This window comes from Hippopotamus amphibius, chromosome 9, assembly GCF_030028045.1.
Source record: "Hippopotamus amphibius kiboko isolate mHipAmp2 chromosome 9, mHipAmp2.hap2, whole genome shotgun sequence".
Lineage (NCBI taxonomy): Eukaryota > Metazoa > Chordata > Mammalia > Artiodactyla > Hippopotamidae > Hippopotamus > Hippopotamus amphibius.
Window position 1 is genome coordinate 129,738,029 of NC_080194.1, and position 24,767 is coordinate 129,762,795.

At 42.0% G+C, this 24,767-nt stretch overlaps 1 protein-coding gene across 7 annotated transcripts in view; it reads left to right on the forward strand.

Moving 5' to 3' along the window:
• ATF7IP2 (activating transcription factor 7 interacting protein 2) overlaps positions 1–17,803 on the forward strand; it is a 78,566-nt gene extending 60,763 nt beyond the window's left edge. For all 7 annotated transcript variants that reach the window (XM_057748453.1, XM_057748457.1, XM_057748454.1 and 4 more), the window contains 2 exons: positions 15,594–15,679; positions 16,245–17,803. In XM_057748453.1, the coding sequence (XP_057604436.1) occupies positions 15,594–15,679; positions 16,245–16,658 (500 nt within the window). In that variant the 3' untranslated portion in view covers positions 16,659–17,803. The remainder of the gene's footprint in view (positions 1–15,593; positions 15,680–16,244) is intronic.
• The last annotated feature ends 6,964 nt before the right edge of the window (positions 17,804–24,767 follow it).

The following is a 24,767-nucleotide window of genomic DNA, read 5'->3' on the forward strand; positions in this document are numbered from 1 at the left end:
AATGGATGCAAAAACAAGACCTGTATATATGCTGTCTACAAGAGAACCACTTCACACCAAGGGACACATACAGACTGAAAGTGAGAGGATGAGAAAATATATTCCATGAAAGTGGAAATCAAAAGAAATCTGGAGTAGCAATACTCATATCAGATAAAATAGACTTTAAAATAAAGACTGTTCCAAGAGACAAGGAGGGACACTACATAATGATCAAGGGATCAATCCAAGAAGATATAAATTATATATGCACCCAATATAGGAGCATCTCAATACATAATGCGAAAGCTAACAGCTATAAAAGAGGAAATCAACCTCTTTTAACACAGTAATAGTGGGGGACTTTAACACCTCACTTACACCAATGCACAGATCATCCAGACAGAAAATTAATAAGGAAACACAAGGTTTAAATGACACAATAGACCAGATAGATTTAATTGATATTTATGAAACAGCCCACCTGAAAACAGCAGATTATACTTTCTTTTCAAGTGCACATGGAACATTTTCCAGGATAGATCACATCTTGGGTCACAAATCAAGCCTTGGTAAATTTAAGAAAATTGAAATTGCATCAAGCGTCTTTTCCAACCACAACACTATGAGATTAGAAATAAATTACTAGAAAAAAAAAAAAAAACACAAACACATGGAGACTAAACAATATGCTACTGAATAACCAAGAGATCATTGAAGAAATCAAAGAGGAAATAAAAAAATACCTAGAGAGAAAGGACAAGGAAAACATGATGAACCAAAACCTATGGGATGAAGCAAAAGCCGTTCTAAGAGAAGTTTATAGCAATACAGTTCTACCTCAAGAAACAAGAAAAATCCCAGATAACCTTACACCTAAAGAAACTAGAGAAAGAAGAACAAATAAAACCCAAAGTTAGTAAAAGGAAAGAAATCATAAAGATCAGAGCAGAAATAAGTGAAATAGAAACAAAGAAAACAGTAGCAAAGATCAATAAAACTAAAAGCTGATTCTTTGAGAAGATAAACAAAATTGATAAACCTTTAGCCTGACTCATCAAGGAAAAGAGGGAGAGGACTCAAATCAATAAAATTAGAAATGAAACAGGAGAAGTTACAACGGACACCACAGAAATACAAAACATCATAAGAGACTACTGCAAGCAAATACATGCCAAAAAAAATGGACAATCTGAAAGAAATGGACAAATTCTTAGAAAGGTATAACCTTTCAAGACTGAACCAGGAAGAAATAGAAAATATGAACAGACCAATCACAAGCACTGAAATTGAAATTGTGATTAAAAATCTCCCAACAGGGACTTCCCTAGTGGCGCAGTGATGAAGAATCCGCCTGCCAGTGCAGGGGACAGGGGTTCGAGCCCTGGTCTGGGAGGATCCCACATGCCACGGAGCAACTGAGCCCATGACCACAACTACTGAGCCTGTGCTCTAGAGCCCGTGAGTCACAACTACTGAGCCTGTGTGCCATCACTACTGAAGCCCCTGTGCCTAGAGCCTGTGCTCCACAACAAGAGAAGCCACCACAGTGAGAAGCCTGAGCACCACAATGAAGAGTAGCCCCCACTAGCGGCAACTAGAGGAAGCCCACACACAGCAACAAAGACCCAACTCAGCCAAAAATAAATAAATTAATTAATTAATTACAATCTTCCAACATACAAAAGTCCAGGACCAGATGGCTTCACAGGTGAATTCCATCAGACATTTAGAGAAGACCTAACACATCCTCCTCAAACCCTTCCAAAAACTTTCAGAGGAAGGAACACTCCCAAATTCATTCTACAAGGCCACCATCACCCTTATACCAAAACCAGACAAAGATACTACAAAAAACAATATCACTGATCAACATAGATGCAAAAATCCTCATCAAAATACTAGCAAACAGAATCCAACAACACATTAAAAGTATCATACACCATGATCAAGTGGGATTTATCCCAGTGATGCAAGTATTCAATATATGCAAATTAGTCAGTGACACCCCATATTAACTAAATGAAGAATAAACCACATGATCATCTCAATAGATGCAGAAAAAGCTTTTGACAAAATTCAGCACCAACGTATGATAAAAATCTCTCCAGAAATTGGGCATAGAGGGAACCTACCTCAACATAATAAAGGCCATATGTGACAAACCCACAGCAAACATCACTCTCAATGGTAAAAAACTGAAAGCATTTCCTCTAAAATCAGGAACAAGACAAGGATGTCCACGCTTCTTCAACATAGTTTTGGAAGTCCTAGCCACAGTAATCAGAGAAGAAAAAGAAATAAAAGTAATACAAATTGGAAAAGAAGAAATAAAACTGTCATTGTTTGCAGATGACATGATACTATACATTGACAATCCTAAAGATGCCACCAGAAAACTACTTGAGCTAATCAGTGAATTTGGTAAAGTTGCAGAATACAAAATTAACACACAGAAATCTCTTGTATTCCTACACACTAACAACGAAAGATCAGAAAGAGGAAGAAACAATCCAATTTGCCATTGCAACAAAAAGAATAAAATACCTAGGAATAAACGTATCTAAGAAGGTAAAAGACCTGTACTCAGAAAATTATAAGATACTGATTAAAAGAAATCAAAGATGACACAAACAGATGGAGAGATATACCGTGCTCTTGGATTTGAAGAATCAATATTGTGAAAATGACTCTACTACCCAAAGCAATCTACAGATTCAGTGCAATCCCTATCAAATTACCAATGGCATTTTTTACAGAACTAGAACAAAAAATCCTAAAATTTGTATAGAAACACAAAAGACCCCGAATAGCCAAAGCAATCTTTAGAGAAAAAAAAATGGAGCTGGAGGAATCAGACTCCCTGACTTCAGACTATACTACAGAGCTACAGTTACCAAGATAATATGGTACTGGCACAAAAACAGAAATATAGATCAATGGAACAGGATAGAAAGCCCAGAGATAAATCCATGCACCTATGGTCAACTAATCTATGACAAAGGAGGCAAGGATATACAATGGGGAAAATACAGTTTCTTCAGTAAGTGGTGCTGGGAAAACTGGACAGCTGCATGTAAAAGAATGAAATTAGAACACTCCCTAACACCATACACAAAAATGAATGCAGAAGAGATTAAAGACCTAAATGTAAGGCCAGACACTATAAAACTCTTAGAGGAAAACATAGCAAGAACACTGACATAAATCACAGCAAGATTTTGTTGACCAACCTCCTAGAGTAATGGAAATAAAAACAAAAATAAACAAATAGGACCTAATGAAACTTAAAGGGTTTTGCACACCAAAGGAAACTATAAACAAGACAAAAAGACAACCCTCAGAATGGGAGAAAATATTTGCAAACAAATCAACAGACAAAGGATTAATTTCCAAAATATATAAACAGTTCATGCAGCTCAATATCAAGAAAACAAACAACCTAATGAAAAAATGGGTGGAAGACCTAAATAGACATTTCTTCAAAGAAGACATACAGATGGCCAAAAGGCACATGAAAAGCTGCTCAACATCACCAATTATTAGAGAAATGCATATCAAAACTACAGTGGGGTATCACCTCACACTGGTTAGAAAGGGCATCATCAGAAAATCTACAAACAATAAATGCTGGAGAGGATGTGGAGAAAAGGGAACCCTCTTGCACTGTTGGTGGGAGTGTAAATTGATACAGCCACTATGGAGAACAGTACGGAGGTTCCTTAAGAAACTAAACATAGAATCCATGTGACCCAGCAATCCCACTACTGGGCATATACCCAGAGAAAACCATAATTCAAAAATACACATGCACCCCAATATTCATTGCAGCACCATTTACAATAGCTAGGTCATGGAAGCAACCTAAATGTCCATCAACAGATGAATGGATAAAGAAAAGGTGGTACATATATACAATGAAATATTATTCAGCCATAAAAATGAATGAAATTGGGTGATTTGTAGAGACATAGATGGACCTAGAGACTGTCATACAGAGTGAAGTAAGTCAGAAAGAGAAAAACATATATCATATATTAAGGCATATGTGTGAAATCTAGAAAAATGGTACAGATCAACCGATTTGCAAGGCAGAAATAGAGACACAAACATGGACACCAAGGGGGGAAAGTGGGGGGTGGTGTGTGTTGTGGGATAAATTGGGAGATTGGGATTGACATATATACACTAATATGTATAAAGTAGAAGACTAATAAAAAATATCAAACTTTACACTTTAAATGTATGCAGTTTATTGTTTACAAAAATGACAGATGACAGAATTAACAGAAAAGGACTTCAAAAAAACTGATAGAAATATATTCAAAGGTTTAAAGGAAAACAGGAACATAATAGAAATAAAAGATATAAAAGAATCAAGTGAAATAAGAAAATATTTAAAGTTCATTGAATGGAGTAAATAGCATATTAAACAAGACAAAAGAAAAACTGGTATACTGGAAGAAATATTACCTGACCATATAGTTTGGAAAGGAGCTATCCAAATTAAGGAAAGAATATGAAAAAAAGAAAAAGTAAAAAAAGGCTTAGGAAAAAGGAATCAGACCTTTAGTAAACTGTGGGACAATAGCAAATGGTCTAACATACATGTATGGTCAAAATTTTTCATATTTAGTGGAAAGTACAAGCCCACCATAACCAAGAACTTCAATACACTCCAAGCAGAATAAATACAAGGGCAACCATATAAAGGAACATCATAATCAATTCCCGAAAACCAGTGATTAAGAGAAACAACTTTAGAGCGATCAGAAACACATGATATATATATGTAGGATATACAGAGAAGAACAAAGAATGCACAGTTTTCTCAATTGGAACTATGCAAAACAAATCAAATGACATCATTAAAAGTCTGAGGGAAAATAGTTGTCAGCCTAAAATTCTATATCCAGTTAATACATCTTTCAAAAATGAAAGCAAAATTAAGACTTTTTCAGATATACAACAGTTGTTGCCAGCAGACCTTCACTGTCAAAAATAAAGGAAGTTCTTCAAGCAAAGGGAAGATATCAGATGGAAAGTGGATCCGCAAAAAGGAATGTAACACTATATTGTGGAGTTTAAGTTATTAAAGATACTAGATACCTACATACAGCAATGCCTAGAGCAATATTTTTTTTAAGTGGAAGTATGGGTAATAGACCAACAGTGGAGGTAAAATGGAATTCTTTAAATATTCAATCCAGGAGAAGCCACAAAAGAAGCAAAGAACAAATGACACTAAATAGAAAACAAATTGCAAGATGGTAGATTTAAACCTGACTATATTGATAGAGTAAGTATAGCAGGTCTAAATATTCCATTAAAAAGCACATATTGCTGGACTGGATAACAACACAAGACCCAACTATATGACAACTACATGATGTACATTAAATATAAATATATGGATAGGTTAAAATTAAAAGGATGTAAGAAGATAAGCCATGCAAAAACATGCAAACACTAATCATAAGAAAGCTAGAGTGACTATATTATTATCAGATAGACTTCCAGAACAAGGAACTTTACTGGGACTAAAGAGGGCTGTTTCATAACAGTAAAACAGTCATTTCATCAGAAAGACACACTACGCCTACGTTATGCACATAATAGTAGAACTTCAAAATTCCTGATATAAAAACTGGTCAGACTGAAATTATAGATAGAAAAATAAACAATTATATTTGGAGGTTCCAACACTCCCTTCTCAGTAATCGGTACAATATGTAGTCAATAAAGTTATAGAAGCCTGAGCAACACTATCAATCAACCTTCTTGACATTTATAGAACACCCAAACCCAGCCACAGAAGAATATACATTCTTTTTAAGTGCATGTGAAAACATATCAGGTTCTGGACCATAATGCTAGTTTCAGGATATTTAAAAGGATAGAGAACATACTCTATATGATTACAGATACAATTAAATTAGTAATAACAGAAAGCTAGTTGGGAAATCCCTAGATATTTGGAAACTAAAGATTACATTTCTAGATAACCCATGAGTCAAAGAAGAAATCAAAAGGGAAGTTTAAAAATATTTTGAACCGAAGGAAAATGAAAACACAGCATATCAAAATCTGAGGGGTGCAGCTAAAGCAGTGCTTTGCTGGAAACTACTAGCATTAAATGTTTATATTAGGAGAAACAGGAAGTCTAAAATGAATAATCTAAGATTCTGCCTTAAGATGCTAGGATAAAAAGAACAAATTAAACTCAAAGCACATAGATGACACTTCACTAGAGAAGATATGGGGATGGCAAATAAACACAAGAAGACTTCCTCAACATTGTTATTCTTTAGGGAAGTTAAGACCACAATGAGATAACACAAGACATCCACTAAAATGGCTAGAATGAAAACAACTGAAAATATACAAAGTGTTGGTGAGAATGTGGAGTGACCTGGAATTCTCATGTTTTGCTGGTAGGAGTGTAAAATGGTAAAACCACTTTGTAAGTGGTTTGGCAGTTTCTCAAAACAGTAGCTATACTCTTACCAAGTGACACTGTTAATCCATCTTTAGGTATTTGTCCAAGAGAAATGAAAACCTACATCTACACAAAGACTTTTACACAAATGTTTGTAGCAACTTTATTCATAATAGTCCCAAACTAGAAACAGCCCAGATGTTCATCATTAGATAAATAAGTTGTGGCATGTCTATCTATACAGCTAAGTACTGCTCACCAAGAAAAATGAACAAAATATTATTATATGCGACAACGTTGATGAATCTCAGAAACAAAATGTTGAGCAAAAGAATTCTACATACTGTGTGATTTATGTCAAATCCTAGAAAAGGCCATTCTAATCTGTTTAGTTGAAACAGACCTATGGTTTCATGGGGACAGCAGTGAGAGAGGGAGTGAGAATGTTACCAAGTCCAAGCTCATACTGCTCGCAGCACAGCATGCCAGTAAATGGAGAGACAAGTTGTTGGGGCAAGGAATAGCAACTTTATTTGGAAAGGCAGCAGCCCAAGAAGATGGTGGACTAGTGTCCCAAAGAACCATCCTCTCCGAGTTAGAATTCCGGCTTCTTTTATACTAAAAGGGATGGGGGTGTGGTTGGTTGCCACAAACTTCTTGGTGCCAGAATCCTTTGTTCTTGGCAGCTAGCTGTCCACATAGGTTGAGTCACAATGTTCCTATAAACCCCCAACGAGACAAATGTTATTCACTGTTCTGCAATTTTTTATCTCTATGTAAATGGAAAGTATTATACCTTTAGAGGTCAGGGCCTTGAGAATGGGCTATCCTGTATATTTCAGGCTGTAGGCAACATTCTTATAGCAAAAGCAATGGAATACAAAGGTTAAAGTAAAAGAAATAGATCCGATATGGAGTCAGATTTGTTCTTCCCTATTACAATTTCACACTGTCAATGTCCATTCCGTAATCTTGTGGGAAAGGGGACAACAACCACCCTGGCTACTTTCTGCTGAACAAGGGCAATGATGGGGTGATCGTGGAATGGAGCTGATTAGCTTGGGACTGGAAGTATTCCTGAGTACTTGGTTGGACATATACATGGCTCCCCTTTTTATGGCCCTGTCACAACACTTAGACAAGCACTTGGACATATACATAAACTCCAGCACTTGGGTACCCAGGATGCTCTGTTCTATGTTTTCTTTATATCCTGCCAAACATTTTACGGGGGGCAGAGGTGTATTTCCCTCTTTGGTCCTTTCCAGCCGGTGGCTGTCACCAGTGTAGTGAAACAGAAGAGCAAAAGTCAGCATTACTTATCTGGTAGGAGGTTTGGCTCGAAACAGCAACTTAAGATCTTCCAATAGCTCTCAAGACCAAATCTGCCTTTCTTCATTCTGTCCAGTTTCTGGAGGAGCAAAACTCAGATGTGGTACATCATAGTCTTATCCAGGCTAATTCAACAGAGGAGTGAGTGTTCAGCAGCACTTTGTATGGTCCTGTCCACTTAGCAGCAAGTTGTTGTTTGAGTCCTGTTCTCTCCTGGTTTTGAGGATGCCTTGATCTCCAGACTGGAAGGGGTGCAAGACCATCTCAGTTGGGTCGGTAGACCTGTTGCAAGCAAATTCACTAACAGAAGTTAGTATAGTGCCTACAGTCTTAACATAGTTGGTGATGCCAGGTCCTTTAAGACATCTGCAGATTCTCCTGCCTGAGCAGACACCTGGAATGGGCTACCATACAATATTTCAAAAGGTCTTAATTTCAGCTTGCTCCTAAGGGGCCACTCTAACCTGTAGCCGGCAAACTGGTAAAACCTTATCCCAAGTTAATTAGTCTCCTGACATACTTTAGCAATGTTCTTTTTAATGTATGATTCATTTTTTCCAATCAATATGCAGTACTTTAGGTACCTCTTGGGTTATGCTAGAGATAAAAGCAGGCCTGTTATCACCTTGAAGGGTGTTAGGCAATCCACATTGGAGGATAATTTCCCTAAAGAAGGTTTTAACCACTTTAGAGGCTTTTTTCTGTCCAGGTGGGATATGCTTCCACCCATCCTGAAAAAATGTCCACAAACACTGGCAGATATCTGAAATTTCCTGCAGCTCAAGGTATTTGAATAAAGTCTACTTGCCATTCCTCAGTGGGGCAGGTTCCTCTGTGTTGAGTCCCATCTGGGGAGGTCTAACACAGTCCTTGGGTTATTTTTAGCACAAATCATGCAATTCTCAGTGGTTCACCACATGCTCTTTCATGGGTTAGGCCCCATTTTATACTTTCGAATCCATTGTATGGTGGCATCTCTCCTGTAATGGGTATCTTGTAGCAGAGTATCCACATATTAGAGTAAAAGTTTTTCATCCAATATTAAGTTAAGGTCCCTAGCCAACATTTCCCCAAACTATGTAGGGGAATTCTTAAATCCTTGAGACAGGACTGTCTAACAGTACTGTTCGACTACCTGTGTTTCTGGCTTCTGCCATTCAAAAGCAAATAGCCGCTGTGATTCTTCTGCAAAAGGAATGCAGAAAAAAGCATCTTTCAAGTCCAAAACTGGGAGCCAGCTGTATTATTCCAGAATGGTTGGGATCAGAGTGTATGGATTTTAGGTACCACAAATCTTATACTACTTCAATAAAAGCCCTTAGATCTTGGACAAAGTGATAATCTGCTGAGTTTGGCTTTTTGACCTGGAGAATAGGGGTGTTGTTTGGGGACCTAGAGGGTTTAATCAGTCCTGTTTTCAAAAACTTTTCGAGAATTGGCTGAATTCCTTTTTTGCCTCTTGCCTCAAAGTATATTGTCTTCGATTAGGTGTCCCATTGGCCCTTTTTAACGGGACCCGTATTGGCCATGTGTTTTTGGCCTTCCCTGGGGAGCTGTCAGCCAGTACTTCTGGTCTTACCTTTTTGTAGACCTGGGTGGGAGGGGAAGAGCTCTGTCTTCTTTTCTGGGGTTGTCATTAGCATCATCAGTAGGCTTAAGGTGTATTCTAATGGGACTCTGATGTCAAGCTGTTCTGGTGAAAAAGCTACTTGAGCATTTAATTTACGAAGGTGATCTCAGCCCAGAAGAGGGATCCGACAGTCTGACATATATTAGAAACTATGTTTCAGGGTAAGGTCCTCTAGTTGGCATTCCAAAGGTTGTACAAATGAACAGTTTTGTACTTCTCCAGAGTCTCCTGTGACCAGGATGGACTGTGTTTTCTGTGCTACCTTGGTGTTTACCAGAGAATATGTTGCACTGGTATCTATCAGAAAGTCAGTCAGCTCATTCTACTATCAACTTTACCCAGGGCTCCTGTGGGGAAATTGAAGTTGGGCACCTCAAGCCTGAGGGAGCCCCCTGGCCTCTTCATTCATCATCAGAGGGTTCATCTTTTTTTTTTTTTTCTTTTGGCTGTGCTTTGCAGCATTCAGGATCTTAGTTCCCTGACCAGGCATTGAACCTGTGCCCCCTGCAGTGGAAGCACAGAGTCCTAACCACTGGACTGCCAGGGAAGTGCCCATAGTGTTCCTCTCTTTCTACCATATGAGAAGACCCCAGCTTTCTTTCATTGTTTTCCTTTTTATGTTTTAGCCTAGGGCAGTCTACTTTTGGACAAGAACTCTGTTCCTTCCCTCCATTTGACATCAGTAAAAGTTTTATACATCACAAAACTGATTTGGTTGTAAATGGAGAAACGTTACCAAAACAAAATGAAACTTCAAACCCAAAGAACAAACTGAAAACTCTAAAACCGTAAAGACCAACTTGGGGTTTTATATATCACAAGAACCATCAATTCAGCCCTCATGCAATGTGACTTATTGGCCAGACCAAAGACACAGTAACCACAAATGATATAATTGACAAAGCAAGGGTGACAGTATATGGTACACAGGGTCCCAGGATAACCCTGCATAAACCCATTGTGGAGATTCTAACAGGTACAGTGGCCACACATTGTTACAATAAAATATTATCTTTCTCTTAGTCATAGGTTCATAGCTGTAACCAGACCACTTATCCAAAATGCACTCCAGAGAACTTTCTTTAGGTAGAATTGACACATTCCCCAATTTTTAAAGACAGAAATATAAGACAGACAAAACACAAATGATGCATACAAATGCTAGCATCCAAAGAAATAAGCCAGTTCACAAATTGAGTAAGAGTCCAGCAACTATTTCCTCATTCCAGCAGGGTACCCCAGTCAAATTGGCTTATTCCAAAGGAAAAAAGCCCCAAAAGGAGAGGAAATAAGGTTTCTGGCTGTACACACTGGAGTGACTTGCCCTACTGTATTGAGTCCGTCAGCGCCCAGATTTCTTGTTCCAAATGCCAAGCGCTGGGGCAGCTGGTGCCGCTTCTGGGAATTTTGAAGGGAAGATCCTCAAGACAGGTGGTCTTGACAGCTGCGAGGGCCTTTCCCCAAAATTCTCCAACCAGGGCCAGCTGGCCACAAGCAGCAAGGCCCCTGGCTAGCTCACCAAAATTTGTACTGAGTCCGAGCTCAATAAACCAGGCCAGTATGGGGCTTCCTAGGTGGCGCAGTGGTTAAGAATCCGCCTGCCAATGCTAGAGCTCACGGGTTCGATCCCAGCTCCAGGAAGATCCCACATGCCGCGGAGCAACTAAGCCCGTGTGCCAAAAAAAAAAAAAAAAATAAACCAGGCCAGTAAACCAAGAGATGAGTTGTTGCGGCAAGGAATGGTGACAGCCGACTGAGAAGCTGGTGGACTAGTGTCCTGAAAAAACATCTTCTCTGAGTTAGAATTCAGGCTTCTTTTATACTAAAAAAGGAAGGGGTGTGGTTGGTTGCTGCATACTTCTTGGTGCTGGAATCCTTTGTTCTTGGCAGCTGGTTGTCCAAGTAGGTCATTTCACAATGTTCCTATAAACCTCCAAGAAAACAAATGTTATTCTCTGTTCTGCAACATTTTATCTCTGCGTAAATAGAAAAGTGTTTTATCTTTAAAGGTCAGGGCTAACTATCTTGTATATTTCAGGCTGTAGGAAACATTTTTAACTTGTAACAAAAGCAATAGAATACAAAGGTTAAAGTAAAAGAAATAGGTCCAATATGGAATCAGATTTGTTCTTCCCCATTACCAGAAGGGACACTATTTGGGGTAATAAAAACATTCTGTTTTGATTTTAATGATGGTTTCACAGTTGTACATGTCAAAACTCAAAGAATTGCATATTTAAAATGGGTACATTTGTCGTACCCTGGTTGTCCAGTGGTTAAGACTTCACCTTACAATGCGGGGGCGCAGATTCAGCCCCTGGTCGGGGAGCTAAGGAGCTGAGGTGCCTCATGCGGCCAAAAGACCAAAACAAAACAGAAGCAATATTGTTACAAATTCAATGAAGATTTTAAAAATGGTCCACATCAAAAATAATGATGACGTTGACGATGATGATGGTGATAATAGATAAATAAAATGGGCACATTTTATTGTATGTAAATTAAATCTGAATAGTTCATTTTTAAATACAAACTTTAAAAATCATGTCTATAATATAAATATTTGCATGAGTGAGTATATGTCTGTTGCAGAAATCGGTCCGTTAAGAAACCAAGCACCACACTTGGAGGGTTGGAGAACTCAAGTTTATTAAGCCGGCGGTCCCAGACAAGCTAACGCTCCAAAGTTCTGGGGCCCCAAGCTCAGGGTGAGCTTTACTTTTATAGGGGCCAGTGCACATGTTTACAGTTAGCGTTGGTAGATTGGTTACCTAGTTGCTATGGGCTGTGGGCAGTTACAGAGCATGGGAGTTGCTGTGGGTTACACGCAGGGAGTTCCCAAACAAAAGCTTGCAGGAGCAGAAGCAGAACATTGCGTACTTATCAGAACATGTTACAGTTGATTGCTAGGTCATCTTGTTCCTATCTCTGCGCAGCAAGCATATCTTACAGAAGCAGACCGAGCATGAAGCTATTTTTAGCTGAGTGCAGGTTTCTAATTTTCCTCTTCATGTCTACCTGGGCATGTACATGCAGCAAAGGATCTGGAAGGTCAAACACCAAAAGGTTATGTTGAGACCAGAGGCCACAATTCTCACCTAGCAGTTGAATGAAGAAAAACCTTAAAATATACTGGCTACTCTTTTTTTTTTTTTAATTGACCATTGCCTTTTTTTTTTTTTTTTTTTTAGAACTTTTATTGAGTTACAGTTTACAGACAATAAACAGCATATATTTAGAGTGTACAATTGGTATCCCAATCTCCCAATTCATCTCCTCCCATCCCTCCCCGCTTTCCCCCACTTGGTGTCCATGTGTTTGTTCTCTACATCTGTGTCTCTATTTCTGCCTTGCATTTCCTCTTTCATAGTTGTTAGCATTTGCCTTATGTATTGAGGTGCTCCTATATTGGGTGCATATATATTTATAATTGTTATCTCCTCTTCTTGGATAGATCCCTTGATTTTTATGTAATGTCCTTTCTTGTCTCTTGTAACATTTTTTATTTTAAAGTCTATTTTATCTGATGTGACTATTGCTACTCCAGCTTTCTTTTGATTTTCATTTGCATGGAATATCTTTTTCCATCCCCTCACTTTCAGTCTGTATGTGTCCCTAGGTCAGAAGTATGTCTCTTCTAGACAGCATATATATGGGTCTTGTTTTTGTATCCATTCAGCCAGCCTGTGTCTTTTGGTTGGGGCACTTAGCCCATTTACATTCAAGGTAATTATCGATACGTATGTTCCTATTACTGTTTTCTTAATTGTTTTGTTTTTGTTTCTATAGGTCCTTTTCTTCTCTTACGTTTCTCACTTAGAGAAGTTCCTTTAGCATTTGTTGTAGGGCTGGTTTGGTGGTGCTGAATTCTCTTAGCTGTTGCTTGTCTGTAAAGCTTTTGATTTCTCCATCGAATCTGCATGAGATCCTTGCTGGGTAGAGTATTCTTGGTTGTAGGTTCTTCCCTTTCATCTCTTTAAATATATCGTGCCACTTCCTTCTGGCTTGCAGAGTTTCTGCTGAGAAATCAGCTGTTACCCTTATGAGAGTTCCCTTGTGTGTTATTTGTCATTTTTCCCTTGTTGCTTTTAATAACATTTCTCTGTCTTTAATTTTTGCCAATTTGACGACTATATGTCTTGGCATGTTTCTCCTTGGGTTTATCCTGCCTGGGACTCTCTGTGCTTCCTGGACTTGGGGAGCTATTTCCTTTCCCATGTTAAGGGAAGTTTTCAACTATAATCTCTTCCAATATTTACTCGGGTCCTTTCTCTCTCTCTTCTCCTTCTGGGACCCCTATAATGCGAATGTTGGCACGTTTAACATTGTCCCAGAGGTCTCTTAGGCTGTCTTCAGTTCTTTTCATTCTTTTTTCCTTATTCTTTTCTGCATCAGTAATTTTCACCATTCTGTCTTCCAGGTCACTTTTTCACCCTTCTGCCTCAGTTAATCTGCTGTTGGTTCCTTCTAGTGTATTTTTCATTTCAGTTATTGTGTTGCATATCTCTGTTTGTTCTTTACTTCTTCTAGGTCTTTGGTAAACTTTTTGATCTTTGCATCCAGTCTTTTTTCAAAGTTCTGGATCATCTGCACCATCATTATTCTGAATTCTTTTTCTGGAAGGGTGCCTATCTCCTCTTCATTTACTTGTTTTTCTGGTGTTTTATCCTGTCCCTTCATCTGGTACAAAGTCCGCTGCTTTTTCATTTTCTCTGTCTTTCTGTGGCTGTGGTTTTCAGTTCCACAAGACTAAATACTGCTGATACTGCTTGATTCTGCTGTCTGTCCTCTTGTGGAGGAAGCTATCTAGGAGGCTCATGCATGCTTCCTGATGGGGGAGGGACTGTATACTGGCTACTCTTGCTTTGAGAATACAAAGTGTTAAAGTAACGATTATTCATTTTTCTATAGGTAAGGACAAGGGCTGCAGAGTATTTACACGACATTGACATTGATGACAGAAAGGATCTAAACATTAACTGGTTTGGGATAAGGTCCTATTTTGTCTCTTATCATCATAAAGTTGAGTTTCTGTCCTAGCCTGTTTTAATTTGCCAAGGGCTTGTTGACTTACTACCTTGAAAGAAGGAATGCCAGTTACAGGAAGTTATATCTATTAGATTTTTTTTTTTTTGGTATGAAACTGTTCACTTGAAAATTTAAAGGTTATTTGTATCAGCTCTTGTGCATTGATTAACCTGCAGATTATGATTTCACAAATCCAGTCCTAATTAACAAACCAGTCAAAAAGGCTATATAGATTCTTTTACAATTAAAAGTGTAAAATCGTTACCTCTTCTAAAAAGGTTTTTTACACCAGTAAATAAAGTCACTAATAACTTATCTTTGAACACAATGCCAAATCTTAATTATCCTTCTCAGTTAAAACAAAGATACAAATAAAAGAAATTTTATTTGGGGTGATTCATAAAGTGTATTAAACAGTTCTATCACTGCACACACAATGGATCTAAAATTGTTTTTACTGCTTATTAGATACATTCAAACTTCTGGAATTTTTAGCTATCTGGCCCTACTAACTTACAACACGGAACCCCTTTTCTTACCATCCCCATAATACTCTTCCAGGTTGTGCTCAAACCATTCTTGCACCTACGAAACCTTCTTTCTCTCCCTCACACCCACACTTTCTCTGTTTTCCTCCTTTTCTTTCTTCTTCTAACCATCTCTCTTTCTTCCATTCTCTCTTCTGTCTCTCCTCCCTCCCCCTCCCTTTCAAGAGTCCACAACCGATGTCTGATTCCCTCTTTGCTACCATGGGATACCTCCAACCCCAGCCTGCATGAGTTGTAATTTCAATTCCCAGGCCTTGTTTTGTATCACACGTTCTTACAGGATTGTAAACAGTTCTGTGTTTGCAAACATCCTTGTTTCCCTAACAGCAAAATTCTTCTCTAAGACTGCTAAGCAGGAATCCCTCTCCCATGGGTAATTTTTCCTAGTTACCAGTTGCATCATGACATAAGTGTTTACCTTAACAGGGGAATTTTTGTCACATTGAAGAAAAAGTCTCTATATTTGATACCTTTGGGTCTTGAACTTTTACCAAAAGTTTATCTTCTTATTTCACAGTTTTATAATTTTAGTTCACATTTACTTATTACCCAAGATGTAAACTACTGTTTGCTTTAAAGGCTATGGGATTGATTACTGCAAATAATCTTTTACTTTTAAACCTTGTGTTTTTCACAGAAAGTCGAGTATCCACCCTTGAGTCACCTACGAAAGCTATTTCAGTCTCAAAAGAGACAACCCCAGTGGCACAAAATGCAGCCCAGGTACTGAGATGAGATGTTCTGTAAGGGATATTCATTCCACATTGAGTGGAAGTACCCATTTTACTCATGAAGAAACATTTGGGTCACATTTCAGCTTAGAAAGCAGTTTAATATGCTTTTTTAAATGTGCTGTTGTGAGTCTACTTATTTACTCAATTAAAATAATTTAATTGAATTTTCCAGAAGCTCAGAATTAAAACAACTACAGTTTTTAATCCAACAAATTGGAAAAGATTTTTAAGAGTAATAGCCATTGCTGATGAGGGTGGATGGATATTTGGGAACACAGTTTGGAAATGAGACAGGATATTCCTCCAGAATGTCTGGGACCTAACCCATTCTGGAGTGATAGTCCAGAGTGTAGAGATCTTAACTCCAAAAGAAGCTTATGCTGGAAAAAACTGGATCCAGCCTTCACGAATCCTTGAAGTATCCTTCTGTCCTTATGATTTTGATAAATGGATTGAGGAATGGGAAATATATATTGTATTACTGCAGTTGACCACTTTAAAAAAATCAGAACTCACCAATCCAGTTTGCTAAACATTTTATAAATGTGTTTTAGGTTCTTGAGTCCTTTGAGCACCTGCCACCTCTTCCAGAACCACCACCACTACTACCCGAACTGGTAGACAAAGTGCGAGACACACTTCCTCCTCAGAAGCCTGAGCTCAAAGTAAAACGAGTGCTGAGACCCAGGGGCATTGCCCTGACTTGGAACATCACCAAAATCAATCCTAAGTGTGCCCCCGTGGAAAGCTACCACCTCTTCCTGTGCCATGAGAACCCTGGTAATAAGCTGATCTGGAAGAAAATTGGAGAAATTAAAGCTTTACCACTCCCAATGGCCTGTACTTTATCTCAGTTTTTAGCTTCCAACAAATATTATTTTACTGTCCAATCAAAAGACATTTTTGGGCGATATGGACCATTTTGTGATATAAAATCTATTCCTGGGTTTTCTGAAAATCTTACCTAAAAGTAAGAAAAGTATTTGCTAACTGTATATTGTACTACATTTTGTTTTGTTTTTTTCATATTTGAGTTGTTTGTTTACAATGTTTCTCTAACACTATTCGATGTCTTAAAGGGCCAGTTCAGATTGTGAACCCTTTTTATACAGGGACAGTCCTCTTCCCTATGTTGTAAGTGGCCTCTAGTTTCGTGAATTTCTGATTTGCATTCAATAAGTATTTCTGATGGATATGTTCTAAGGCATACACTATCATGAACCCATGTCACTAAGCTGTGTTAGGTACAATACATCTGGTGACTGTGGAGCTGCTGCTTCTATCAGAAGCCCTAGGATGCAAGCAGCCACCATTTCCTTGTTGACAGTCAGCTTTTGGTGACCTGCTTGTGGTCAGTTATAGGTACAGGAAAGTTCAGTTCTTTACTGAGGCCAGATCATCCCTGGGGTGCATCTCCACCCAGATTTTATGAAAATAGATGTCTTCCAAATTCTGTTCAGATTCTAAGGGCTATTAATTTGTGCCCCTTCCCAACTCCCTCCTTTTGTTTTGGGCCATGTCAATCATTTGGGGAAATAATCTAGAGGTTTTCCCTAAATTAGTTTGTATACTTTACATATATAATAATATTAGTTAAACATTGTGTGCTGTGTACACAAAAAATATAGTATCTCTTGTAAAATAAAAAAGTATTCAACCTGTATTTCAGTTGAGGAAAATGGAGTTGTCTGCCTTAGATTTAAGGCTTTAATTTGCTGATTCCCCAGTGTGACCCTTTGCTCATTTCCTGGCTACTGTCATTACTTAGAGAAAGAACATAACACTGAGGGGCTCCCACAGATGTATCCTGCCTACCTCTATCTGAGGGAACACTGATGCGAGCTGTGGCTCCTACAGGTAGCCCAAGAAACTCGACAGATGAGCACACTGGATAAGTGTAAGTCAGGACCCAATGGGACAAACTGTGGATAAGTAGTGCCAGGACATGGGGAAAACAGAAAAACAACTGTTAGTGCAGAAGTCTGTTCAAGAGAGGCATTCTTTCCTGGTACATAGTGAAAGTTCAGGCCTCAGAGGCTCTGAGATTTAAAAAATTGAACAGGGATTGGCTTTCCTTGGCATTTTGTGAATGCTGTCACATCTTTGGTCATAAATAAAGATGTTATTTTTCAGTCTCCTGTGTCTTTACCTTTTAAAACATTATGGCTGGAAGAGCCAGATTCTGAACTCAATTTGAAAGATGAGCTGCACTCTGTAAGGTCCTTTTTCAGCTTCAGAGCAGTGGAGGGCATCCTGCAGCACAGGCTGAGGGCTTCACTTGGGGACAACTGCACCCTTGGGTTGGTGTCAACTAGACGTTCACTCACTAAGCGAAGCCCAAAGCACTGAAGCCATAACAAGACTTCAGTGCGCATCAGCAGAGTGAAACCACGTCCCAACCAGATCTGGAATGTTGGTAGGTGCAAAATGTTGATAGGTGGAATGTTGATAGTAGGATGAGGAGGAACACTGAAAGCAAGCATCAGAAAACATTAATGCTTCTCACCTTTTGGAGGGGCAGGGGCAAGATCCTCTACTGTTACCTCTCAGGGATACAAGAAGAGAACCAGTCCAGGGATGAGGCCCAGGCTGTGCACAGTTACAGAGTACAGAGTAAACACCCCACCCCACCCAGAAAATATTTCACGTGGTTTTGGTGGAAAACCTCAATGCCTCCTTTAAGCAACACAACAAAACTCTGATTGATGAGCTGAAATTGAGGATATTGAGAAAAGGCTGTGGGGTGGTTCATGGAGTCACCAGGGAGCTGAGAGACTTGGAAAACAGGAATGTGGAAAAAAGATATTTTGTAACAAATTCCCATGAGGTTTTAAACTTGATACCGTTTATGCAATTTTTACTGTACCATGTAATGATATGTTAAGATGTTTTCTGCCCATTTTAAAGATGTGTAAACAGGTCTGGGGAGCTTAGTTGGCTTGCCTGAGTCACAGAGACCCAGCCCATTCACACGTGGTGCCCTGGTCCTGGGTTCCTGCTGCACAGACAGGCTGTGCTGCCTCGTGTGGATGACAGGCAGAACAGGAAGCCATCCCCACTGCCCTTGCTGCCCTGTGGCTCTAGAAACAAAACCCCAGACACATATCTGATTGGCTTATCCTAGGGCGTGCGTCAAAGCTGCAAGGGGAACAAGAAAGCAAAACTCCAGCAAACCTCTGGCCTTTTTGGTCCATGAGAGGTGTACTGCACTCCTCTTGACACTCAAGGTAGGTGTGGTGGCTTTGGATCGTGTCCATGTCACTAAGCTGGAACCATCTTTCCCAGGATGTCTTTCTGAAGAGGAAAATTAGAAACCTGCGCTCAGCTAAAAATAACTTCATGCTCGTTCTGCTTTTGTGAGATATGCTTGCTGTGCCAAGAAAGAAACAAGATGACCAAGCAATCAAATGTAACCATAATATGTTTTGATAAATATGGAATGTTCTGCACCTGTTCTTGCAAGTTTCTGTTTGGAAACTCCCATGCTCTGTAACTGCCAGCAGCCCATAGCAACCAAGTAAACAAGTAACCAGTCCACCAATGCTAACTGTAACCATGTGCATTGACCCCTTAAAAGTAAAGCTCACCCTGAGCTCGGGGCCCAGAACTTTGGAGGGTTAGCTCATCTGGGGCCACTGGCTTAATAACCTGAGTTCTCCAACCCTCTGACTGTGGTGCTGGGTATCTCGATGGACCAATTTCTGCAACACTTCTGGAGGCCCTAGCGAGATTCCAACCATGCCAGCCTCTTGAGCCGCCGGACAGGTGGCTCGGCTGAGTCGGAGCGAAGGAGCTCCGAAACGAATGAGGAGGCACACCACTTGATGGTTTTCCGGGTTCTCTTTCGGACCGGTGCTCTAACTCTTCAGACAGCCAGGCCCCAACCAGACTCATTGGAGGGACGGACCAACTCACCAGGAACGGCCACAGGATCAGGTAAGACCCCGGGGCACTGAACCCAGTCAGGTCCCATCTCCAGATGAAAGAGGAGCTTGATCACCTCCTACGGTCTTCAGTAAGAAGACCGCCAGTTAGAGACCCTCCCAGAGGTGGGAGGTGCTGTGATAAACTCTGGTCTGAATGAGTGTGTGAGTGAGCACTCTGGTTTGTTCTTATTCCAGGGCAACTGTCTGGCTCCATGGCCTTCGTGGCTACGGAGTCTGAGTGGGCCCTAACCTGCGGTTCCATGGTGACCTCATACAGCTCAGGGTGGTGTCTGTCTCCAGGGTACCTGGTCTTTCCCTGTGAGTCAGATCCAGGCCAGGATTTTACAGTTGCCCCGCCAAAGCTAAGAGGCACCTAAGTTCCCCGTGGGGATGTGGCCAGGTGGGCACCTGATCTCCTTTTGAGGGGGCACCCACCCTTGTTTGTTTTTGTGCCACCAGCAGAGGGTGGGATAGACAGGGAGGGGGGAAGCAATTGATTACTGATTTGATTTAGAAATTGTCTATGTCCAAATGGCCTTATTGCCTTAGGGCCCTCCACCAAAATTATTTTCTTAAAATTTTAAGGCTCACTATCCCCTTCCGTCAGCTGACTCTTTGAGCCAACTTATTGAGGCATTAGGTTTTCCCTGAAAGACTTGCCCCATTAGCCAGACAGATCAGTACCTCCCTCTCTCTTGGTCCCCTGGACAGGCCCATGTAGAGCAGCACATTCTGATGTGTTCTTGTATACTTTTGGATTCTCATTACAAGGCTGCCTTCCTCTGTCACCTTTTCTTCATAATCCCCTGATTCCCCAAGGATTTCATGCTCTTCACTTAGGTGAGGAGTACGCATACTGCTCCCTCTACCTGCTCAGGGCCCTCGAGGTGATCAATCACCCCGGACCCCCCTCCAGAGCCCCACCTGACGTTATTCCTCCATGAACCCCATTACAAGGGACCGCCTCCTTTCAGCTCTGTCTCCCTGAGACATTTAATGATCAGGGCCATCTTCAAGGAGGCACATAATTGTGCTGTCTGGGAATACTGGGCTTTCCAGGAGTGGCAACATCAGCGCTTCCTGGGGTATAAGGCCCTAAGACAAGGCACTTCCCATGCGTGCCCCTCTCCTTCCTGGTCATAGGGGCAGATTATGCTTGTCAACATGGGGGAAGTTCCTCTAAGCTGACTGTTTTGGATTGTATGATGAAAAACTTTAAGAAAGGTTTTTCCAGAGACTAGGGGGTTAAGATGTCCTCAGGAAGGCTCTGCACCCTGTGTGAGTTAGAGTGGCCCACCTTTGGGGTGGGATGGCCTGCAGAGGGTACTCTAGACCTTCCTACGGTTAGAGCTGTATACCAAGTGGTGACAGGGACCCCCAGGCACCCAGACCAGTTTCCATACATAGATTCCTGGTTGCAAATCTCCATTCAGCTGCCTCCTTGGGTTTAGTTCTGTGGGAGTAGGCAGGGACAGTGTAGGATCTCCGTGGCCCAACCAGCTCCGAGAAAAGGCAAAGAAAAGCCAGCAAAGGTTATCCACCAAGAGGACCCTGAAGAAGAGCCCCTGTGCCTCTGCTCTATATGCCAAGCTGCTCCGCCAGTTCCTGTTTGGCCTCCTCACCCTTTACCAGACAGCCCTCTGTCATCTGTGTCTCCACTGTCTCTAAATCCTGAGAACCCTCCAAGCCCATGGTGACTTCGCTCGACCAACAAAACAGCTCAACAGCCCACAGTCCTGCTGATGCCCTTGTGAGAGGCCCAAGGCCCACCCCAGGTCAATGAGGATGGCTTCGTCCAGCCAGGTCGCCTGGTCCTTTATTATCAACCCTTTAGCATCACCAACCTCCTCAACTGGAAACACTACACCCCATCCTATTTGAATAAGCCACAAGCAATGACTGACCTCCTTGAGTCCATTTTTCACACCCACCAACCTACCTGGAATGATTGTCACCATCTCCTCCTGACTGTCTTCAATACCAAGGAACACTGCCAGATCCTGTCAGAGGCACAGAGATGGCTCCAAGGGCAGACACCAGCTGGTACAGTAGATCCTGCAGCCTGGGCCCTGGGGGCTGCACCGGACAATCGACCCAGCTGGGGCTCCAATGCCCCAGATGAGGACTCCTTTAATAAATACTGACAAGCCCTGCTGCAAGGACTGAGAGCAAGAGCCAGAAAACCAACCAACATGTCCAAGACAACCGAAGCGCACCAAAAGCCAGATGAATCACCCAAGGAGTTCTATGAGAGACTGTGTGAGGCATTCTGGGTTTATACCCCTTTTGACCTGAAACACAGGAAAACCAACCCATGGTCAATGTGGCATTTGTGGCCCAGTCTCAGGCTGACATCCGCCGTAAGCTTCAGAAGCTTGAAGGCGTCACTGGAATGAATGCCACCCAGCTGCTGGAAGTCACAAACAGAGTGTTTGTGAACCACAACCGAGAAGCCCAAAAGGTGGCTGACAAGTGCATGAAGCAGAAGGTGTCCCTGCTGGCCGCTGCACTGGGGAACCCAGGCCCTATAAGGCAGACAGCTCCCCCGTGCAAAGGGGAAGCCAAGAGGAGATCGCCTCTTTGCTGCGACCAGTGTGCCTATTGCAATGAGACCGGACACTGGAAGAATGAATGTCCCCATCACAAAGGGACATCTGAAGGGTTAAAGAAATTCAGTCAACCCAGCAGAGGAAGGTACCCGCCTGAGCCAGTCGTCCAAGACCTTATCGGCCTGGCCGGAGTAGAATCGGGATAGAAAGAACTGGGTTCCCTGATCCTGGGCCCCAGGAACCTATGGTCACAATGAAAGTAGGGGGCCAATCAATGACTTTTATGGTGGACACTGGAGCTGAACACTGTAGTGACCACACCTGTGGCTCCCCTAACAGGTCAAACAACAAGTATCATCGGGGCCACAGGGGACAGGACTGTCCGCTCATTCTGCAAGGCCCGCTCATGTCAGCTAGGGGGCCACTAGAGACTCATGAATTCCTGTACTTACCAGAGTTCCCCATTCCCTGCTGGGCAGACACTTGCTGACAAAGCTTGGGGCACAGATCACCTTTGTCCCCGGGAAGCCCACAAGCCTCACCCTGGGGAGACAACCAGCTCTGAGGATGGCTGTGACTGTGCCCAGGGAAGATGAATGGCGTCTCTATTCTTCAGAAAGAGAGCAAACAAATCCAATTAGCCTGCTAGAAGAGTTCCCTACTGTCAGGGCAGAAAAGGGGCCCCCAGGTTTGGAAAAAAAACCATGCACCCATCATAGTGGACCTGAGGCCAGGGGCCACTCCTGTCAGGCAGAGGCAGTATCCAGTACCGCGAAAGGCATGTCTGGGAATTTGGGACCACGTCCAACGCCTGTGTGATGCCAGAATTCTGACTGAGTGTCAGTCTCCCTGGAACACTCTGCTCCTACCAGTCAAGAAGCCTGGAGGGAATGACTGTCGCCCCGCCCAGGACCTCCACACCATCAACAACGCAGTGATCACCATCCATCCAGTGGTCCCAAGCCCTTACACCCTCTTGAGCCTCCTACCCTCCCAAGCAAGCTGGTTCACCTGCCTGGATCTCAGAGACGCCTTCTTTTGCCTCTGGCTCTCAGCAGCCAGCCAGCCCTTGTTTGCCTTTGAATGGAAAGACCCACACACCGAGAGAAAGACACAGTGGGCTTGTACCTGACTGCCACAAGGCTTCAAAGACTCACCTATGTTGTTTGGTGAAGCACTGGCTGCGGATCTTGCTGCCTTCCCTGGAGAAGCTTTGAACTGCACCCTACTCCAGTACGTAGATGACCTGTTGCTAGCCAGTCCCACCCAAGAGGACTGCTGGAAAGGCACCAAAGCCCTATTGGCCCTACTCTCCACCACGGGATACAAGGTGTCATGGAAAAAGGCACAGATCTGCAGACAGGAGGTCAAGTACCTTGGATTTGTCATCTCGAGAGGGCATCTGGCACTCAGACATGAGGGGAAGCAAACCATCTGCTCAGTACCTCAGCCAAGTACCAAGAAAGAGGTCTATGAGTTCCTCAGGGCTGCCGGATTCTGCCAGATCTGGATACCAGGTTTCTCTGAAACTGCCAAACCATTGTATAAGGCCATGGCAGGGTCTGGTAAGGGCCCACTTGAGTGGAGGCCTAAACAAGAAAAGGCCTTCAAAGAGATAAAAAGACCCTTAACCAGCACTCCAGCAATAGGGCTGCCAGATGTGACACGGGACTTTACCCTCTTTGTGCATGAGAAAAATCATATTGCACTGGGGGTCCTCACACAAACAGTTGGGCCATGGCAGCACCCGGTCACATATCTGTACAAATGACTGGATCCTGTGGCCGTGGGATGGCCGCCATGTCTCCGGGCATTAGCTGCTACAGTGGTCCTGGTCAGAGAAGCAGACAAACTTATACTGGGGCAGAATATAAATGTAGAAGTTCCCCATGCTGTTACCACGCTGATGAACAGCCAGGGACATGAATGGCTGAGCAACACCAGAATGACTCACTATTAAGGACTGCTCTGCGAAAACCCACAGGTCTGCCTCAAGATTGTGCAGACGCTGAATCCTGCCACCTTCTTACCTACGGAGGTGGGAACCCCCAGTCAAGACTGTGAAGACTTCCTGGATGAAATCTACTCGAGCAGGCCAGACTTGACGGACACTCCCCTTCAGAACCCAGAAGTGGAACTGTTCACTGATGGAAGCTGTTTCCTCCAGGAAGGACAACGCAAAGCAGGCTATGCAATAACAACAGCAGATGAGATAATAAAGGCGGAGGCCTCGCCACAGGGGTGGTCGGCACAATGGGCTGAGCTGTGGGCGCTCATCCAGGCGCTAAGGCACGCCGAAGGGAAGCAAGTCAACATCTACGCAGACTCAAGGTATGCCTTTGCTACTTTACATGTTCATGGAGACATCTATAAAGAAAGGGGACTACTAACAGCTGGGGGGAAAGGGATCAAAAACAGAGAAGAAATCCTTCAGCTGTTAGAGGTAATTTGGAAGCCTTTCCAGGTGGCAGTTATCCATTGCAAAGGCCACCAGAGCGGAACTGATCCAGTCAGCAAAGGAAATCAGTTGGCTGACCAGGCAGCCAAGGAGGCAACAACCCAAACGAGTCCCACACTGGGCCCTGAGCTGATCTGTAAGGTC